At 38.6% G+C, this 21,165-nt stretch overlaps 2 protein-coding genes across 2 annotated transcripts; both read right to left on the reverse strand.

Moving 5' to 3' along the window:
• Positions 1-4,375: 4,375 nt before the first annotated feature.
• On the reverse strand, positions 4,376-10,353 carry LOC125768812 (uncharacterized). The gene is made up of 2 exons (XM_049436961.1): positions 8,799-10,353; positions 4,376-6,053 (listed from the first exon to the last, which is right to left on the reverse strand). The coding sequence occupies exons 1-2, from the start codon at positions 9,861-9,863 to the stop codon at positions 4,680-4,682; spliced, it is 2,439 nt and encodes an 812-aa protein (XP_049292918.1). The 5' UTR covers positions 9,864-10,353; the 3' UTR covers positions 4,376-4,679.
• An 8,544-nt stretch (positions 10,354-18,897) lies between these two features.
• On the reverse strand, positions 18,898-20,033 carry LOC125768905 (carbonic anhydrase 2-like). Its single transcript, XM_049437225.1, has 2 exons — positions 19,725-20,033; positions 18,898-19,645 (listed from the first exon to the last, which is right to left on the reverse strand). Exons 1-2 carry the CDS (start codon positions 19,875-19,877, stop codon positions 19,025-19,027), a joined length of 774 nt encoding a protein of 257 aa, XP_049293182.1. The 5' UTR covers positions 19,878-20,033; the 3' UTR covers positions 18,898-19,024.
• Positions 20,034-21,165: the final 1,132 nt, after the last annotated feature.

Consider the following 21,165-nt stretch of genomic DNA (forward strand, 5'->3'; position numbering starts at 1 on the left):
AATTGTGATTTTATTTTTCATCTTACATTATTTAGCCGTATTCGTGAAATTAATAATCTTCGTACAATAAATAAAAACGAAACAATCTGATTGACTTGCAAATATTTTTCAGATTTATAGTTCAATTAATGGTTTAGCATCATCATCAACATTATTTTAATGCACTATAGAAAAGTTGTTAGCCAGCCTGTTGAATACAAGCAAGTATCGATATGATGAATCCATCGGAACCTTCCGAGAAGCATAAAAATTGTTGTCAATACAGCTCTATAAAACTACAACTTTGATGGATATGTGTGTATTTCCTGGCAGCAAACCCGATATCGTAGTTCATCTATGTTCAATTTTACTTTTACTTTTTTACCAAAACCATCCTCGATGTTTTATGACTATGCACATCCAGCTACTATCCCTTTTGGCGAGGAAGTTTGCGTTGGAGCATTCTTTCATGTTTTTTTCTTTACAGTATGTGGAACGTGTACCCAAAACTTGTACTTTGCTGAAACAACAAAAACTTCCGGAATGTTTTTGTACGTTCGTTGCTAGCCTAACCCAGATCGTATGTATGTGAGGGATTTATTGTTGGTAGAGATATATAATGATTTGATAAAATTTGGACTCTACACATATGTATAAAGTGCTTGATGCAAAAAAGGAAAAATAATACGCCTAGAAAGAATGGTTCGTATCACCAAACTTATGCTACAAACTCTCTTAAGATATAAGCTCGCTCTCAACAAAATCGATTTATTGTTATAAACGATCATTTTGATTCATGCTACTAAAATGTATTATTGCATATATTTTAATGTATATGCTTTTATTTAAAAATACCGTAATCGTTTTAAATAATTTGCTTTAAACGATATTCTAAAAAGAATCCCATCGCTCATCTATGTATAAAGCAATTTTCTCCTTTCGTTCAGTAGCAGCCGCACTTGTCTCTCCTTTTTCAATTCGAGACACACTCAATGCAAGGCACTGGCTATATTTATGATCGCTTTTATTGCGTTCGCTCTTCTGGTGCTCTTAAAAAGAAAAGGAAACCCTAACTAAAACCATTTACCAAAATCTACGATCAAGGGCTACACAAATCTTTTACAGCGCACTAACGTACTTTTGCTTTATCCCTTTCATAATCGGAACGCTTTGCATTTTGCCAATCTACAAGAGCGTGGATGTGTGTGTTTGTTTGGTTTTACACTCCCATTTTCCCACGAGACGTTCGTAAATAAAAAGGAAAAGTTTATTTTCTATTACGATACAAGCCCGAGAAAGCATAGAGCATTGTGCATGGGTTAGCATTTTTCGAGGAGCTCTATTATTTCCGCCATCGAAGATGTGATGTTTTTTTTCTTCTGATGGCGCTCTCAATTTGTTTTAAACTTTAAACTGGAAGAGAAATTTACCAAATCGCAAGAATCTACATTTCGACTTTGTTACGCATAAATGAATAGAAATGGACACACGGTAGAAATGTTGTGACAGTTTTTGCAATGTTTGACTTAATTTGAATCTTGGTATGGTTAAGTTTTCCGTGTCAGCGTTGGGTGGTGATTTGGAAACAATTTTCGTAGCATAAATTTATACTTTGGTGTGCAAATATAATTATTGTGCGATAGGATGCTACATTTTTTAAAAGTTTCTTCATTCCAAATATTTCCAAAATTCTCTCAACGAAAACGGTAAGCTTTTGCATAGGAAAAGACTTTTGACTAACTTAGGACCAACTATTTGGATCTGGCAATGGATTTTAACAAGGTACTATAATAGAAATTTATTTCAGTAGTTCTTATACTAAAGTGAAGTTGCTAAGCAATCCGGAAACAAATTAACACTGTTCGTTTTTGTCTGTCTTTTACCCATGGTAAATTTCTACCATCAAACAACGCAAAGAGTAGGAAAGAATGGAGTAGTTACAACAATTTCTAATATTCTATGTTACTTCCTTTTTATATTATTCCTAGAAGTAGCAGATTTTAGAAAGAAACCAGACGTAATAGATTCGATACGATTTGTTCAAATTTCTCGTGCATTGAATTGATGTATTTCAGAACAATTAATTGGTACAGGGCACAGGAACTTTTTTTTATAAATCGTATTATTACAATTATGGCAATCAATTGTTTGTTGGACAAAATGCCTATTCTATAGATAATATTTGTATATAAAAATGTAAAAATTCGAAAGTATGTTTATACATAATTAATTAAAAATATAAATTGAAAGATATGAATTGAATAAATCAATTTAAAATGTAAAGCCGGTGCTAAGTACTTTTAATATGCGAAAAATATAACGATGGAAAATTTCAAATAGAACGATCTCCACATCTCTGAGGAATTCTGTGTAACTATTTGGAAAATTTTGTGTTAAGGAAACCGAATTGATGTATTGATTTGAAACTTAAAAATAACATAGATGTTTTTTATTTATTAATTTTTATTAATTTTTTATTTTTTGCTCGATTAGAACGGCCTGGCCGTATCTAGACTTATTTTAGAACGTAGCAGAATAGTCAGCCCATGCTACTGGGAAACGGTCCGGATGGGAATTGAATATCACATACACCATTGGACCGCCCCAAAAACAAAGATTTGATGTTTTTGCCATCAAAATTTATTCAAGTTTCACGCTCATACTGATTATTATTACGATTTTTAATATTTCTGGGGCCGTAAAGGGCCGTTAAAACCGTAAAGGGCTTTAGATGAGAAAAAAGGCATTTTCTTACTTTAGATGTTTTAATTCAATCACTATTTTGTTTTTCATCTATCAAATACAATTCGGAAAAATTCGATTCTTCATCACGATTAATTTCGACATTTTAGCTTTTTTTTACTGTGTTTTGTTTTGCTCTTAAAATCTTAATTGTGTCCGCTCGTTCGATATTCCATATTCTGCGTTTTTTTTCGCACTTCCTTTTAGTCGGCCACACTCTACGCGAACGTTTGCCGGTAAGTGGGAATTGGGCGAGAAAAAAACACCATGCCTTGCGAAAAGAAATAACATCACACCGTTCGGCAAAAGGGATGCCTAACAATTACGTCAAAGAGCCGGGAAGCCGTTTCGGCAGAATGAAACGATTTGTTATGCAAATTGAAGTATGTTTGCTTTCAATAGAATAAAAGTCTTGAATTGATTGAATTCACAAAATGTGAAAGTAAAAATAAAAAATAAAAAATGGAACAGTGTGTATGCAAACGCATTGCACTCTCCCACTGTGAGAATCTTGGCCCAAGCGTCGAAAATCATTATCGAAAGGCAATCAGGTCGTACCGGAGGGAAATCAGTTTGATTTATTGAATGATTTTCAATCCGCTGAAAATTACTATCGGTTTGTAGATATTTGATATGATTGATTGAAGCTATTTTTGCAAACGGTTGAAACCGTGGAAAGAATAATTAAAGAGCCAAAACGAGAAGACGATTCATTTCCTTCCAGAACTAGCTGACAAAAGATAAGAAATTGAAAGAAGTTGCTGAAGGTGGATAAAGAAAGGCTTCACATTTAATCCATCTATTTCTAAGCATCTGTAAAGTTTCAATGCGAAACGCTCTTGTTCAGTTGATACTATGACCCCTAAGCTCGCGCAGTATCAGTTTTACCAGAGCATGATTGAAAAGATTATGTTTGATTAAATGCGAATTTCTTAATAAATGAGAAAAGGTTGAGGCCTCATCGGAGGGGCAAGATATAAATAAAATGAAATAGAAAGGTTGATGAAACGATGGGAACTGGCGGAAGGTGGAAGAAATGACAACAAAGGCTAGGACATTGGCAAATAGAGCTGCGGACAATGATTGAGGGATTAAAGTATTGACTTTACCGTGCTTGACTTGATTTGGCTGACTCTTTGTTTTGTCCGGTAACGAAACAAGAAGCAATCATTTCTAGCGAACCCTATCTTGTTCTTCCAGTCCTTCGAAAACTACTTTCAAATTTGATCCTCCGTTGTTGAAATAAATGTTTTCATTAGATAATAGTCGACTATAGTTTCACTTAGTTTCGTTTCTTTGAGTGTATTTTATATCGTATTTAGTAGATTTTTGTAATGTCATGTTATTTTTTCAAACGATTTCCAACAATAATGTTAGTTTAAATTAGTTCCACAGCTTTTTCCGTAAAATATCTAAACGTTGTACGTCTTCAACATTCATTTCAGCTGAAAAGTTACCTAACACAGGGTGATTTATTTTTTATGTAGAAGCACAAGAAACGGAATGCGAAAGGTGTGTTAAAATTTATCACCAATGTTGTAATGTACGTTTGATTGAAACTCGATGTAATTTACATACGGCCAATGGTTGCCCTTCAAAAAGTGACTATGAAACAATTATTTATATTGCACACCTGTCAAAACGTACAGTGAACGATAGCTCATGTGCGATTGTGATAAGTGACGGAATGGGATGTTGCTGAGTCGACCTTTAGATTGCTACTAATCCTTTTTTTATTTTATCGTCATCTTCTGACAGTCATATTACTAATACTACGTCCTAGCTTTATGTATAATTCCTGAAATCCTAAATGTGTGTAATTCCTGAACTCCTAAAGTGTGTGTAATTCCTGTACTAATTCAAATCAACCCTTTAGGTGCCAAACATTCCGGTCACCAAAAACGAATGTTTTTAATTAACTGCCTTAGTTTACTAATAATTCATTTCGTTTTCAATCATTAATTCTCTTCAATTGGTAAAGGAGCTATTCTATGCACTGGCCTACGAATCTCCTTTCCGTTTGAACATTTCACCGTGACTACTCTCGTTACGCCGTCCTTTCCTGGATGTATTTCTGTAATTCTTCCTAACGGCCATTTGCATACTGCCACATTGTCTTCTTGTAATACTACTAATCTTCCAGGGACAATTGTACATGGGTTATTGTTCCATTTTGCACGTTTTTGCAAAGTTTGCAGGTATTCACGGTGCCACCGTTGCCAAATATGTTGCATATGTCGTTGAACTATCCTCCAATGATTGAGCCTATTTGTTGGTATCTCTGATATATCTATTGCTGGTACCGTTTGTAAACTATTTCCAACGAGAAAATGCCCTGGTGTAAGCGCTTCCATATCGTATGGATCTTCTGTAATAGCTGTTATTGGACGCGAATTTAAGCAAGCTTCTATTTCGGTTAAGAGTGTTGTTAAATCTTCGTATGTTAGTTGCCCTGTACCTAGCACACGTTTCAAATGAAATTTCATTGATTTGACCGCTGCCTCCCAAAGGCCTCCGAAGTGTGGCGCAGCCGGTGGTGTAAACTTCCAACGAATTTCTTGCTCAGAGCACCATCCGATTATCGCTTCTTGGTGTTCTTTGGAGTTTAGTAGCTTGTACAGATCACGCAGGTTGTTATTCGCTCCTCTGAAATTGGTACCATTATCCGAATGCAACTCCGCAACCTTTCCTCGTCTGGCGACAAATCGACGCAGTGCGGCTAAAAATGCATAAGAGGACAAATTAGAAACTAGTTCAATGTGTACAGCCTTTGTTACAAAACAAATGAATATTGCAATGTAACACTTAGTAGGCACTGCACGGCGATGTGATCCCTTTGTGTAAATCGGTCCAGCATAATCCACACCGCTAATTGAAAATGGTCTCGCTTGTCGTACACGTTGCTGCGGAAGATCGGCCATTGGCTGCCGCACCAAAGAAGGTCTGCATCTGGTACACCTTACACACGAGTGTACTGTGCGTTTGACTGCGTTCCGCGCACCCATGATCCAATACCGCTGCTGAATTGTGCTCAGCATCAGCTGCAAACTGGCATGGTGGAGTATTTTGTGATACTTGTCGGCAATCAACTCTGCCAACCTATGCCTTCCAGGGATGATCACAGGATGTCTTCGCTCGTCCGGTATGTCAGCATTTGACAAACGGCCTCCCACACGTAACACTTCATCTTCACCCACTATTGGATTGATGAATTTTAGTGACGACGTTCGCATCACAAGCTGTCCCCGTTTTAAGCATTCCAGTTCTTTAGCGTAGACTTCCCTTTGCACTAAACGGATTGCAGTTATTTCGGCTCGTCTTAGTTCACACACCTCTAAGTAAGCTACGCGATGTTTGGTTCCCTTTAAAGTTTCTATGAACCGAAAACAATACGCCACCACTCTTTTCAGTTTTGTAAATGAACTTACTCTTTCGCACAGTTTGTTTATAAGACTAGGTTCCTCTACTACACTTGTCAAAACCGAAGGCACACATTTTTCTTCTTTCGACGTTTCATGCCTATCGTCTGACTCTAAGGTATTTGGCCAATACTGTTCGTCCTTTATAAGCCAATCTGGCCCATGCCACCATAGCTTATCTTCGCTAACTTCACCAGGATTTCTTCCTCGCGATACTGCATCTGCTGGGTTTTGAATTCCGGGCACATGCCTCCATTCACACTCTTTAGTTGCCTTTTGTATTTGTGATACACGGTTGGCAACGAACGTCTTCCAACGACTAGGTGTAGAATTTAACCAATGAATAACGGTGCTCGAGTCCGTCCAACAGAATGTCGGAAAAGTCTCCCCTGTAGCCTTCCGAATCTTAGTTAATAGTTTGCTCAGTAAATGGGCTGCGCATAGCTCTAATCGTGCTATCGAATGTTTCGTGGCTAATGGAGTCACCTTGGATTTGGACACATATAGACGCGAGATTGTTTTTATTTCATTTGAGCTTCTCACGTACACACACGCGCCATAACCGCCTTCAGACGCATCGCAAAATCCGTGGATTTGAATAACCTTTGCGCCTTCTACTGAAACATGTCTCGGGATTTGTACTTCTTGTAGAAGCACCAATTGCCTCTCAAATTCTACCCATTCTTGCTTCATTTTTTGTGGAATTTCATCATCCCAACCACTTGTGTTTCCGTTTACCCCTTTTAATGTCCATACACGTTGCATAAATTGCTTCGCTTTAGCCTTCACTGTATCTACGATCCCCAATGGATCATAGATTTTGGCGATCGTACGGAGTACCGTTCGTTTGGTACATGGTTGATTACTTTCCGATGCTGATATTTTTATGCTTAATGTATCGGCGAGAGGATTCCACACAAGACCTAGCGTCGATAACGAATCTTCCTTTGAGCTTAACGCAATGGTATGTTGAACACTGTCAAACTCGTTAGGAAGAATATGTGGACGATTTGAGCCCCATTTTCGCAATGGAAATCCACCTTTAGCTAAAGCGGCTTTGGTTTCTTCACACAGTTGCCTCGCTTCATTTTCTGTATCTGCGCCAGAAATGAAATCATCCACATAGAAATCGTTCACTCGCGATGCTGCTAACGGATAATTGTCTTTATGATCTTCTAGCGTTTGATTCAACGTACGTATCGCTAAGAACGGTGCAGACGCGGTTCCATAAGTTACGGTGTTAAGTTCATACGTTTTAATAGGCTCGTTTGAATGTTCTCTCCAAAGGATACGTTGAAACTTTCGATCATCTTTATGAATCACTACTTGGCGATACATCTTCTCTACGTCGCCCACTACCGCTATGGCTTTACGTCGCCATCTTAAAAGGATGTGTGTAGAGTCCTGTTGCACTGTAGGACCTACCTTTAGAATGTCGTTTAGAGAACGACCATTAGATGTTTTGCACGACGCGTCAAACACTACGCGACATTTTGTCGTGCTACTCTCTTTCTTGAAAACCGCGTGATGCGGCATATAATAGCCTTCATTAGAGTTCACATTGTCCTTGACACTCATGTGCCCCAATCGAATGTATTCGCTCATGAACATCTGATACTGTTCTTTCATCTGTGGCTCTCTCTCGAACCTCCGTTCAAGTCCTTTTAACCTACGTGTCGCTATCTCCGCGGATTCTCCCAATTCTTTCCCTGACTTGAATGGTAGTCGCACATTGTACCTTCCGTCGGTTTCACGCGTTGTAGTGGATTTGTAATGTTCTTCACACTCTTCTTCCTCAACACTCCATAAACATTGTTCCTGCACTTCCTCAATGTTGAAAAATGCTTGCATTAATGACTTTATGTCGTCTTGATCGTTTTGACTAATCACTGTGCATGCCATGGATTGTCTACCATTTTGTTGATTGTATGCACCACTGACTATCCAACCCAGTTCACTCTCTAGCAATGTTGGAAGTCCACGATTTAACTTAAGCGGGTTTGCCTTTATCAACTCAACAAACGTTTCAGCTCCGATCAACATATCAATCGGATTTCGTTCGTAGAAACTCGGGTCCGCCAATTGAACATCTTTAGGAATGTTCCATCCATTCACATTAATCGTTTGAGACGGGAGATCCGACGTAATTTTTGGCAACACCAAAAACTCTAAACATGCTGAGTATTTTGTGACCAGCGACTCGATCGTACCAACAACCGACCCTGCTACCTTCATTACCACTCCTCCAACTCCAGCAATTTGTTCGTTTGATCTCGCTCTTCTCAATCTTAGTGCCTGTGCCAAGCTTTCCGTAATAAAGTTTAATTGCGAACCGTTATCGAGCAACGCTCTCACTTTATGTGGTCGATTGTTTACGTCTAAAATAATCACTTGTGCTGTTGAAAGGATCACCGTTTTCTTAGACTCCGTATCTTGAGCAATAGCCGCTAATTTAGATGTCGAAGCTATTTCAGTTTCTGAAGTTTTATTCATTTTGCATAATTTTGTGTGATGTTTTCGTTTGCATTGCTGGCACACGAAAGACGACCTACAATCACGCGATGAGTGTCCCTTCCGCAGGCAATTGAAACACAAGCCAAATTTCCGCACAACTTCTTCGCGATTTATCGGACACAATTTCACGAATTGTTCACACACTTGTATATGATGTTGTTCACTGCACATAGGACATTTCGCAACGCCATGTTTCATAATGTTCGCTTGTTGCACAGGTAACGCAACATACCGGCCATCTCGTTTTCCATGTTTGCCGGTCACCGAGACGGAATTGGTTTGGATATTGTTTGTCACATTCTGGGCCGAACTCTTTAATATATTCACTCTTTGTTCAAGAAACGATATTAAACACTTGTAATCGTCTGTTTTATCATCCACCGAATGCTGTTCCCACGCCATTAAAGTTTTCTTGTCCAATTTGTAGAATAGTAGGTTTGATAATGGCGTGTCCCATGTATGAACAGGTTCATTCAACCGCTCTAATCCCCTGACTAATCTACACGCTTCGTTCACGACTCGTGCTAATTCTTCCGTGGAATCATTGCTCATTTTCTCCAATGAAAAGAACGCTTTGAAATATTCCCTTTTTAACACCTTCGTATTGTCAAATCGTTTCAACAATGCTTCCCATGTCACACTGTAATTGTCCGATGTTATTTGAACATGCTCAAATTGACGAGCCACATCACCTTTTAGTGCAGAGAGCAGATATTGCATTTTTAACACTTCTGGCATGTCTGTCGAATCATGCACCATCGATGAAAATCGATCCTTAAAGGTCAACCATTTTGTTATCTCACCGTCGAAACTCGGGAGATCAACCTTTGGCAGGCGAAGATTCGGCTGTGTTCCTGCACTGAAGGTTGTGTTTGCCTGTGTGCTGTTAAATAGACACGAAGGCCCTGACTTCGTATTAGCCTTTAAGAAAAAGGCTCTTATCTCGTGATACCTTTTGTTGAATTCTCGTCGATCCCTTTGCATCGCATCGAATGCATCCGCATCGTCCACTGTTTCGTTGAACTCTTTACGCAGTGCGTTGAACTCACTCACGAGTTCCTCCAGCTGTTCTGAACGGCCAGGTATTTGCAACGCATCAATGTCGGCGTCGAACCCCTTCACGAACTCCTCGAAATCTTGAAGGGTATTCATGATTTCCACCTTCTTCAAGTTAATAATCTTCACTCTTTTGTCACTGGTTGGCGGCATTCCGATTGGTTTGTTTTTTAAGCAATTAATAGGCTCAAATACAAATTGAGTTGTACACCCTTGACAACCTTTTTACGTACGCGTTAGAATGCACGCACTTTTTGGCGTCGCTTAATGTGCGATGGCTTTAGCACTCACACTCACTAACACACTGCGTTGGACAATAACCTCTGTGCGTATTTCAATGATCACGGCGGTGATATCTTCTTCGACTGCTTACAACGGTGCAAATTCAGCGTTTTGTAATAACGCTAATTGTATCGTAAGCCACACGCACTCTCTGTTCACTTAGCCTGTGAACCTTTATCGTTCGACGGTTGCCTTGCAGTAGTAGCACACACACACTGGAATGGAGTGGAGAACACACCGTTCTGTACGAAATTTAACTATTTCGTTCACTCCCACTTGATGCTCAGCAAACTATTGATTAAATCACTTATCACCGATTGTATCCGGTTGAAATATCTGATTTTACAGATCCGGTTCGAAGGACCAAATGAACGATAGCTCATGTGCGATTGTGATAAGTGACGGAATGGGATGTTGCTGAGTCGACCTTTAGATTGCTACTAATCCTTTTTTTATTTTATCGTCATCTTCTGACAGTCATATTACTAATACTACGTCCTAGCTTTATGTATAATTCCTGAAATCCTAAATGTGTGTAATTCCTGAACTCCTAAAGTGTGTGTAATTCCTGTACTAATTCAAATCAACCCTTTAGGTGCCAAACATACAGTTTATTTAGCAACAATGTTTACGTGTGATCAATATTCCTAAATTCTTCTTCGATTCGATAGTGCAGAGGTATAGCACAGCAAGCACAAAGAAACAGGAGCAATAACAAACGGTATGGAAATAAAAATCATCCAACATGCTAATTCCACAGCAAATGGTGAAGCCTAATGTAAACGCTAGAAATATTTATTGTGTTTAGTGCACCTTTAAGTTGTTAAAGGTTAAGCATTGTTGTGGTTAAGCATTAAGTCCAGAAGCATTGTTAATTTAGATCGTGATCTATTCGTTTGCAATTAAATTTTAATTCTAGAGTTTAAGATACTTTAAGAGTTTTTCGGCGTATTTATGTAACAGTACCGAAAAGTTCTTAAATTTACTTTGCAGCGTTCAATGAATGCAACTTTCATCATACATTTTTGAAGGAATGTTTTAATAATAAGCTACATATTAGCAATTAACAACTGAAAACATACTTCCGATCACAAATATTTATTTATTTATTTATTTATGATCAATTATTACGGCTAAATGTATTGTCAGCCACAAAATGCTAAAATGTTCAATAATCACAAGGCATTTCCTCCTTATATTTTGCCTTATCCCGGGCATACTCGGTTGTGTTCCGATCACAAATATATGAAGTAATAATTTGGTTTCTATTACTCTCAACGTGTGTATATTTAGTGAAGTGGAGAGGTTTAGTTGATTAAATAAAAAGCTTATAAGTTAAACACAATTGTATCTCTTTAGTTGCCAATTCTATTTGAATTTCTTAATTTTATACGGCTTGAGAACAAGCACAAATAAACGGATTGTCACAATTGGGTAAAAATTGATCCTCAAAGTTGTAATTTACCTTTCGTAAACGGAAGGCTACCGGCCGTATGTGATAAACGGCGCCGGTCTACTCGGCAGGACCGGGGATCAAATCCCGTCCGTTGCAAGGACTGATTATGCTGTTACGTGGTAAAACAAGTCTTGATACGACCTGGCCGTTCTAACCAAGCAAAAAAAGTGCTTCGTATTAATACAAAAATGGTTATGTTTTGATTTAGTGTTAAAAAAATTGAGCACTTTTAGTTTGTTTGTAGTGATTGTGGTCGTTGTGCCTTATCTGCATTGTCTGTCCTTGTATAGTATACACGATACTAAGTGGGATTTTTTTTATGGGCTGGTCGGTGTCATTTTCATTGTATCATCTTTTGATTTGTCCTCCACATTATCCTTCCCTTGTATCTGGCCTAATTGAGAATCACATATCTAATGCGATGTGTGTATTTTCTACAAAGTGTATCACCCCTTATACGTAGTCAATTTGCTTTCTTCTATGTACTATTGACACCAGAAACTCATGAGTACAATTGTAAAAGAGTATTAAACGATACGATTAAATTTCTGAAGTAATTGAAATAGCTTTTACTTCCATTATTACCTCATTTATTTACAACAATCTCATCACAAACGAAGTATTGAAAACCATGCAATTAATGTCGAATCGTTAAACTTATCTATCCCCACATATTAAAAAAAATCAAAAATTTATCTACAACTATATGTAGTACAACCATGCCGGGTATGCTGCCTGAGAGTGTTTTGCAATGATCCAACAATGAAGTTTCTGCTGAAAAATGGTACCGGGACCATTTATCTGGTGACGTCGTATCTTTGATTTTTTTTAGAGGTCCGCTGTCATTACGATGAAAGCAAAACTCACTAAACTGTCTTGCTCTGCAAGCCTGCAATTACGAAGATATCACGCACTGCTATTTAAAGTATCGATTCTGTTCACTCGCTATCAACACAGGAAGATGCTTAACCATAACGTACGCCATTGCACTGTACGTAAATCCTTACAGCATGTTGCGGGGGAAAAAAATCTGTACGACGTGTGGGATGCTTTTTAGCGTGCGTTTGATCGTGACAGTTTGACTTTAGATCACACACGTAGTGCACGGTAACAGACATCGCACAAACATGCAGATGGATTTTAAAAGGGCAACACCATTTTGCATTCACTGCCGGGAAGACGTTAAACGGGAGAAAGCATAATGAGTCCATCAATTCGTCTATCACCGACTGAAATCGTTCACGGAAAACGACTTATTCGGTACGATCGCTTCGGCATGCCGTGTCGTTCGAGCTCGTCCCACCATCATCATCGGTCGATATCGAAGAAGCACTCCGTAGCGGTAATGTGCACCGGCCTGGCATCAACGGAATGTGCCCTGATGTGCGTCGTTATCTGCGCAAACGACACGCGGGCTACGAACGCCAACGTTCATTCTGATAGCATCTTAATTATCTATCAGCCTGTCGTTAGCCAGTGTGGTAGAAGCAGAAGCTTTCGCCGGTTTTCAGTCAATGTTAGGGCGGGATGTTTCGTGTTCCACCAGCCAATGGCGTCTGCTAAGGCAGAGCTTTGTCGAAAGGATAAAGTCTTCCGCTTGCAGGTGGTTCATACAGTGCCTTTAGCTTCAGCGTGCGAAGGGCTAGAAACTTTTACCAAAAACAAACTACGGTATAATGCTCAGATTCTTCAGACAACTAACAACAGAGCGGCTCGTAATCATAGTATCGTTTTCTAATTGGCCACAACGATTTTGTTTAAGTGCCACCGGTAAACCACTAATTGTGGCAATTTTCCATTAAATCTTTTCGACTACGGTTTATGGGATGGAACGTCATCAAGGTGGGCAGGAAATGGCTTATTGCTATAGAAAACTATTGGAAACTGAAATTAAAATGTAATTTGCTTTCTCTTCACACGGGATAAGGATCTTCCCGGCGATTGTCATAATAATGATGCTTTGTCCTAAGGCGTACAATACCAGTTCTTTTATGTTGTACTAAGTGCAACCTGATATTTTAACTGTTTATGAAATGTTTATGCTATTTAAAAAATTTAAGCTTCCGTTTGTGTCTACACTAGAAACATTGCTCTAAACAGTGCTCCAAAACGTTACTTTCCACATACAGTGATACGTTACAGTCACGCAACGAATAAATTTCAATTCAAACGAACAAGGATATGCGGAACAAAAACTTGCACTAGTTTTCCACTAGTTTCCACTAGTGGTCATAAATTTAGCTCCCTTAATCCCACGCTCAGATGAAGCATGATATTTGTCGGTATAAATGAAATGATTACTCCATGTTCTCCATAAATTGTACGTTGTTTATTTGTGCTCTTTTCATCTGTGGCCATCCCGATGCACTCTCTCCCCGTTACAGCTACCTGTACACGTGCAATGCACTTTCCGGTGGAGGTTACTACGCTGTAACGGTGTGTAGGATTTTGAATAAATTATATGCCCATCCCTGCCGCACAAAAGCATATGCAGATATCTGTGCAGAGAAAGCACTATAGTGCACTGGTAGGTACACAGTATGTTTTGTTGCATCGGCTTCACATTTGTGGCTGGTTGCAATCATCGCACGACTCACCTGCACGGTACGATAAAGTTTCTTCGCTTCATAATCTGCCTGTGATGTATATTACCGCAAACGTACAGGGAAAAACGAAATTAAACAGAAACACCAGATCGTAGTGCCTATCATGTTTTGCATGTAAGGAAAAGTTTGACATCGAAGAGAATTTGTGTGTTTTTTTTTCTTGTTTTGGCAAACTGACAAAAACTATCGTTGTAACATTGACGTAGCAAACAAGCAATCGCATTTGGATAATGCAACGAATTTGAATCAAAAAACATAACACTAAAACAACTAAGAAAGGTATTCCTATTTGTTTTCTCATTTGAGATTTAAAATTTAAGAAAACCTTCCACGAAGATAGCTCGCAAGGAAAAACTAGGAAAGGAAATCATCGAAAATGTTGCTTAGTTTTACTTCGTTTTCGTTTTGCTATTTGTGACTTTAATCGCTTTAAAGAATGTTAATGGAAGTGTTTTAGAGTATAACACTTTATTTACCTATTTAATTTGAGTTTTTGATGGCTTTTAAAGGGTTACGATATGCTATCCATTTATCAGTTTAATCAATGTGGAAATTTAGGATGTTGACCGAATTTAATATTCCTCTTGAAATTGGTTTCTTCGTTCAAGTAAGAGTCGGACGATTGTATGTACACTAAGAAACAATTCAATAACACGTTCAGTTTGGGTGAAAATTTCTGATCAGAGCTAGACAATTTTTCAAAAACGAAAAGTAGCGATGACCTTCAAAACCCTAAATTTTCCCAAAGTTTTTTTATGTCGTGGGTGTTTTCAATTTTTTACTGTTTTCAGAATACAGGTTTAAATGATTGTATCACATTATAAAATTAAATCGTTAAATTTTATATAGATACAAAATCTTCTGTAGGTGTACTTCACGTGCTCTGTAAAATACTTTAAGATTATTATGAGCTTTGAATGAAACATGTTTTGCCCCTATTGGCCGTCGATCTATGTATTTGTTCAAGCGGTAGTGCGCTTTACAAACAGCCCAATGTTTTAGTGTTACAATTTCAAATAGCAAGAGACTGAAGATAAAATTAATTGAAAGTGTGAAACCTAAAATTTCCAAAGTAATAACGACTCAGATTCTGGTTAAGAAATGTTAAGTAAATGTATTCTCAATGTTTTCAGATTATACAAATCATTATTTCGTGTTTTAGTTTTTTTCTAAACATCGATATAATCATCATCACAAAATGCTTTAAAATATTATGGATTATGGTATGGCTAGGTTAAGGGGAATCTTACGTATATTGACGATTTGCTTTACCATGTGCTTAAAAAGACCATACTTATAACAATTAATGATTTTGCGTTGAATTAACCTATTACTTACTATTACTGTGTAGTAAATTTCACATTATTTTCAATGGACAAAGGAATGCGGGGTCACGTTCGTGTCAAAGATTAATTTTGTTTTAATAATCAATTTATTCTGATGAGATAATGGTATCCGTAATAAGTAAAACCGGGCTTAGGTAGCAATACGGCCAGGCCGTGCCTCATAAATAAAAAAAAGTAAAACCGGGCCTAGGTATCAAATCCCATCCGGAGCATCGCCCCTTAGCAAGGACTGACTATCCGGTTACATGGTAAAAATAGGTCTAGTAAGCCAGAAATGGCCGGCATGACCTTAGCTAAGAGGGGAAATAATAATAAAATAATCAAATGTATTTTGAAATTTCAATTTTACTATCTAGTCAATTGCACTCTTAAAATTTATTTTTGTTTTTATTCTAAGCTAGTATATATAAAAGATCTAATAAACACTATACACCGTAGCTAGATAAATCCTCCTACTCGACGACAGCAAACACTCATGATAGAATGTTTTGCTCTACCCGAGTCATAGTCGCTTCGGTTCCAATGCTTTGCCAAGCTTTTTGCCGGTGCACCGATCAAATAACTTCTTCAAAAGCGAGCAGCCTAGCTCACTTCACGAGTTTAATTAAAGGTCTTCACTGTTCTTTCGTTATCCCATTTTTGCCTTCAAGCACACGACTCAACCTCATTTCCGGCCGGTCTCGGAGCGTTTTCACGGTAGCGTTATTTTCTGCAACATGAAAACACACTTTACAATTCCTTATCATTTTCCCACGGCTACAGTGTTTGCCCATTCTTGACCTATTGTGTGGAGCGGTTCGCTTCGGGTTGCGCCTGCATTGAATCCGACCTCCTCCTTTCCAATCTCTTCCCCCGCCCCTGGATCTATGATTTGTTCAAGCCCGCTTCCGGTTCCGGTGTCCGAAAGGGAGTGTTCATTTTGTAAGACGAGATTAAAAGTGGCAAAAAATAGAAAATGGTGCTTTCATTGAAACGCTTTGCTGTCTTTCCCGTAACGCAACCTTTTGATTTCCATTAGTTTACCTGATCTTTGTGTGCCTTATTACCTTTACTTTCTGAGCTAACGCTAAACTTTTGTATACTTTTGTCTATTGTTACAATGTTTTTTTTCCCAACTTGAAAGTTTTTTCTCTTTGTGGTACAGTTGCTGAATGATCGCTTTCACAACTCGCATCAACCAGAATGGAACAGAAGATGTGTAATGAATGTTATGAATATTTGAAAGGGCTTAATGAAACAAGCTTTAACTAGATATGTTTATTAACAATTATAAATTTTCCTTCACTATCGTCTATGAAAAAGCATTAAAACTTAGACTTGCCAAAAAAAACTATGCCCACGGTAAGTAATGGTTTTTCAATCCTCTCCTAAATCGTCTTAAAAGTTTCTGTTCGGTCTTTGATAAGACCACATGTCACCCGCGAGCTTTGGCAGCTTTGTAGTAAAGTCTCAATCTCCAAATGGACCGTGTTCCGTGTAATTCCTGTTCATGGCATTTCTTGTGCATTCGTATTCTGGCCGCGGCGCGTATATGCACGATGTAAGTTTCTGCAAAGTTTTCTAATCGGCTTTAATCTGTGGTGTCAAAAAGTTTTGCTTTGCCTACACCCACCTGAAGGTGAGCTGATATCGGATGGATGCTGGGGGAAAAGTTGAACGGGAATAAAAAAAGATAGAATGGCCCTGCTTACATTAGATATCGCGAGAAAGCCTGAAGCATTTCAATTTATTCCCAAGAGATAGTTAAACGAACTTACCTTTTTCGAATTTATTCGTACAAGTGAAAATACAAATTTAACGAAGCGATTTAACTACGGATCTGCAAATTAAGGTACAGTTGAAGTTTGAATTATTTAAAAGATGCTAAACAATCATTAGAATTTAATCAGCTATCAATAGTCACGATTTAATAGTTCTTCTATAAATCTTCTGGAGAAACATTTGCCATTCCATGTTTCCTGTGGTTTATTGATCAACGTTATAACACCACTGGAATAATTGAAACCTACTTTAAAGATTATTCAAAAATAGTTCGAACACATTCGATTCCTCTTCCCTACCAAACCAATTTGATAAAGCATATCACTCTGGCAACGGTTGCATGCGATCAAACGCCATTTATGTCACAGTTTGACGACCAGCGTTGTCCATTCTTATCCCGGTTACTGCTGTTGGCACTGGGGAGAACATGGACCAACGATGAGCTGAGCGCACAAACACTATGCAAAGGCATGCATCAGACCGTGCCGCAGCAAGTATCGAATGTCCATCGAATGTCGGAACCTTCGCACTTGCCTGTTCAGTATCAGGATGGTCGATTGAGCACCAACATGCTCAATTACACCAACGCCGCCACGGAGCTTTCATCTATGTCCGGCAAAATGTCACCGGTATGTCACACTGCGGGTATCGCTTCCGACGACCGCTCCGACGTTGACAAGGAAATGGACCGTACTGATCTGCCGGGTAGCATCAGGTTTGGAAATATAAACTGTCCCAGCTCCAATCCACCGGGGACGGTAAATAATGGGCTTTTCTGTATAAACACTAATAAGGATCGGTCTCGGGCTGGTGGCAGAACCCAACTGCAACTGGTACTGCAAACTGCAACCTTGCCGTTGATACCTGTTTGCATAAAGCAATCATACAAGATTGGCATCAATATGCATGAGACCATGCACGGCAGATACTATGCTGCAGCTCTCCTAGGGAAATCTTCACGCAACATGCAAATAATGTTGGATAAAATTGCCCGAAATAGTGCACCTGCCTATAAACGGTGAGTAAAAGTGAACGAAAACGACCATTTAACATCAAGATGTTAGATTTAATTGCAAAGACCATTCACAGTGGTCGGAAAGATGTGCTGCCCGTCGTTTATGGTTGACAGAACGTGTTGACGTTCAATTGTGAGCAAGAGATGAACGAGTGCCGATGTAAATAATTATCTCACTATTTTAGCAATAACGAGAATAAAAGATTTAATTGAAAGCATTCGTTTAAAATTTAAACCATATTTTATAAAAGTGTACCATGCGCTTATTGATAGCCTCTTCTTTTAGGAGGAATAGTTTTTTGGAATCGAACTTAATTCAAACAGACTCTTGGTACCGAGAATTTACTTTCATGGCTACATTGTAAAAAATAAAAGATTAGTAGTAATGAAAGCTTTTTATAAAAACCTGTCATTAAAAATAATTTATAAAGTGAGAGGAATGAAGTGTAAACTTATTTGTTTTCCTAAGTGCTAACAGCTAATATTTTCAACTATTTTTTTTGCTTTAGGAATGGTCATGCCTTCCTAGGCTTATCTGGACTTATTTTTTCAACATAGACAGATAGTCAGCCGTTACTACCGGGGCACGTTTCAGATGGGATTTGATGAACTGTCGTGTGACTTCCAAATATACTTAAAAAATATTTAGAAAGGTTTTTGTATATGATATTGAAATAGTTTTATTTTTACTTTTGGATTAAGGAATTGGATTTTTTTAACTTTACAAATATAAGTTCAATTGAAGCTTAACAACAAACAATACAAAACAATCAACATGTTAATAGCAAACTTTTTTTTTATTTTAACAAATTTCCTAACGAACACATAGTTTACCCAACAGAGCAATGTTACAGCTTAGAAAGAATCACGGGATGATTGTTGCGCACAAAAACTACCTCCGGTACTTGCTTGTGCACCTGAACTGGCCGGAAGTTGTTCACGATCTTTTTGCTACTATCCTTTGGACAGGCCTGTAGCTGCCGGAATGCTTCCAGCTGACCGGTGGACACGTAGATTGGCGTTTTGTACACCAGCCAAGTGACGCTTTCGAAGTACGGTGGAGTGGTCAGCGAACCTTTGTACGTGTAGTAGTGTCGGTTGAGCTCTTGCATTCCCATCCAAGCGAGGCAATCGGCATCGATTTCGGTTTGCGCGTTCGGGTTCCGTATGTATTGCAATCCGGCCACGATCTTATCGAACGCTGGACAATGGTCGTTGCCGTACGCCTGCACAAAGAACCCGAGCACTGCTAAACCGTCCGGTTTGTCGACCGCTTCCGCGAAGCTGCCATATTTGGCGTTGTAATGTACGGCGTGTGCCTCCATCGAGTAGGTGCTACCCTCTAGCGTATGTTCACATCCGGAACCATCCCCGATGCCCCAGTGAAAGTGGAGCTGCTCGAAAATGTACTTGTTGCCTAGGACACCACCCACGATGAATGGCCGGAAAGGACGATCGCTGAAAGTTATCTGCAAGTTATGGTTGGGTGTGTGACAAAAAAAAACAAGTCATCGATGCCAATTCTCGCTAGTGGAATAATCTACTTACCATAACCGATGAGCCAGTGTTGACCATCTTTGCCTTACCCAAGCCATCCCAATGGCCAAAGTAGTCCAAAGGTTGAATCCCATCCCTAATCACAGTCGAGCGTTGATTTAGCGCAATCGGGCTTTGCACGTTCTTGGTCGTTGTTGAAGCCATTCTTTGGAAGATTCTATCACTCAGGCCTGGAACAAAAAGCGCACACGTACGGTTGTAAGATTGCGTCTCCTTCCAAATCAACGTTCGGCTCACATCTAATAGGCAGGTAAGTTGTTAAATTTGGCGACACTAATTTTTAGATAGGTGTCAACCTCAAACCCATCTATTATCAGTGAATCCAAAGCGGCTGCATCTTATCGCAACTTATCGTAAAGGGAAGCAAGGTATCTTTAATTAACTGCAGATAAACTGTGAAGCGCATATTTCTAGAAAGTGTACCAGGCGGTCTCCATCTACTTAGCGGCTTCTATCGGTCAAGTTGCCTGTTATCAGCTATAACCGGTATACCGGTGGTCTTAGGCACAAAAGGGTATTACTGTGACGAAAATGGTTTTACTGTGACAGTGGCAAAACATCTAAAGTGTGGATTAGCAACAGCACGTTTTGACATTGGGTTTGGTATTTTCATCACTTAGCTTCTTATCGATGGAACGTGAATTTAAAAACGGTAAACATGTGCACAACAACGGATGTTGAGGTTCGTAATCGAACAAATATTCATTTTTGGGAAGGTTTCTTCCGGTGACTAATGTTTATCGGACTGTAGCAATTTAAAATTAAGCTGTTTAATTGTTTTATAACATTGAAAACAGACTATTTTTTACGATTAAACAACCTTCGATAGTGAGAAGTTGACTGTCAAGGATGAATTTAAATTCCCTATCCTTATTGCTCACAAATTAACGTATGCATTAAAAAATGGACAAATATCGATTGGCGATGAAAAAACAACTGATGAACGTATTTGAAAGAAATAAATTTTGGTTTAATCTTACTAACGAAATCAAAAAACAAAAATTGTTACGCCCTACAGAAAGGCCAAACGCTTTCTGGATAGAACTTTGGGAAAGATTACGCTATAACAGACATTTTACTATTTCTTTTATAATTTTTGTGCCATTGGAAATCAATTGTCACTTTGCTGGCATTGAAATTGTGGGATTTGATCCTTCGGTTGAGGTTTTTCCTACAAAGTTCTGTTCGGCGGGAGGATTGGCGATGTGTGGTAAAACTTTATGCTAAAACTTGTCACTAAATCCTTCAGCCGTTCCTTCTGGCAATCGCCTACTACTCACTGGCCTTGACTGACACTTTCGTATCTTATCCAAGGGTTTTTTTATAATTTGGCTGATTGCTTCAACCTCCAGGAAGAACGAAAAGATCACTCTGTTCGTGAAAGAAGCAGACTGAAAGAAGATAAATTAGCACACAAAGGCACTTCTGACTA

Source organism: Anopheles funestus, chromosome 3RL (assembly GCF_943734845.2).
Source record: "Anopheles funestus chromosome 3RL, idAnoFuneDA-416_04, whole genome shotgun sequence".
Taxonomy (NCBI): domain Eukaryota; kingdom Metazoa; phylum Arthropoda; class Insecta; order Diptera; family Culicidae; genus Anopheles; species Anopheles funestus.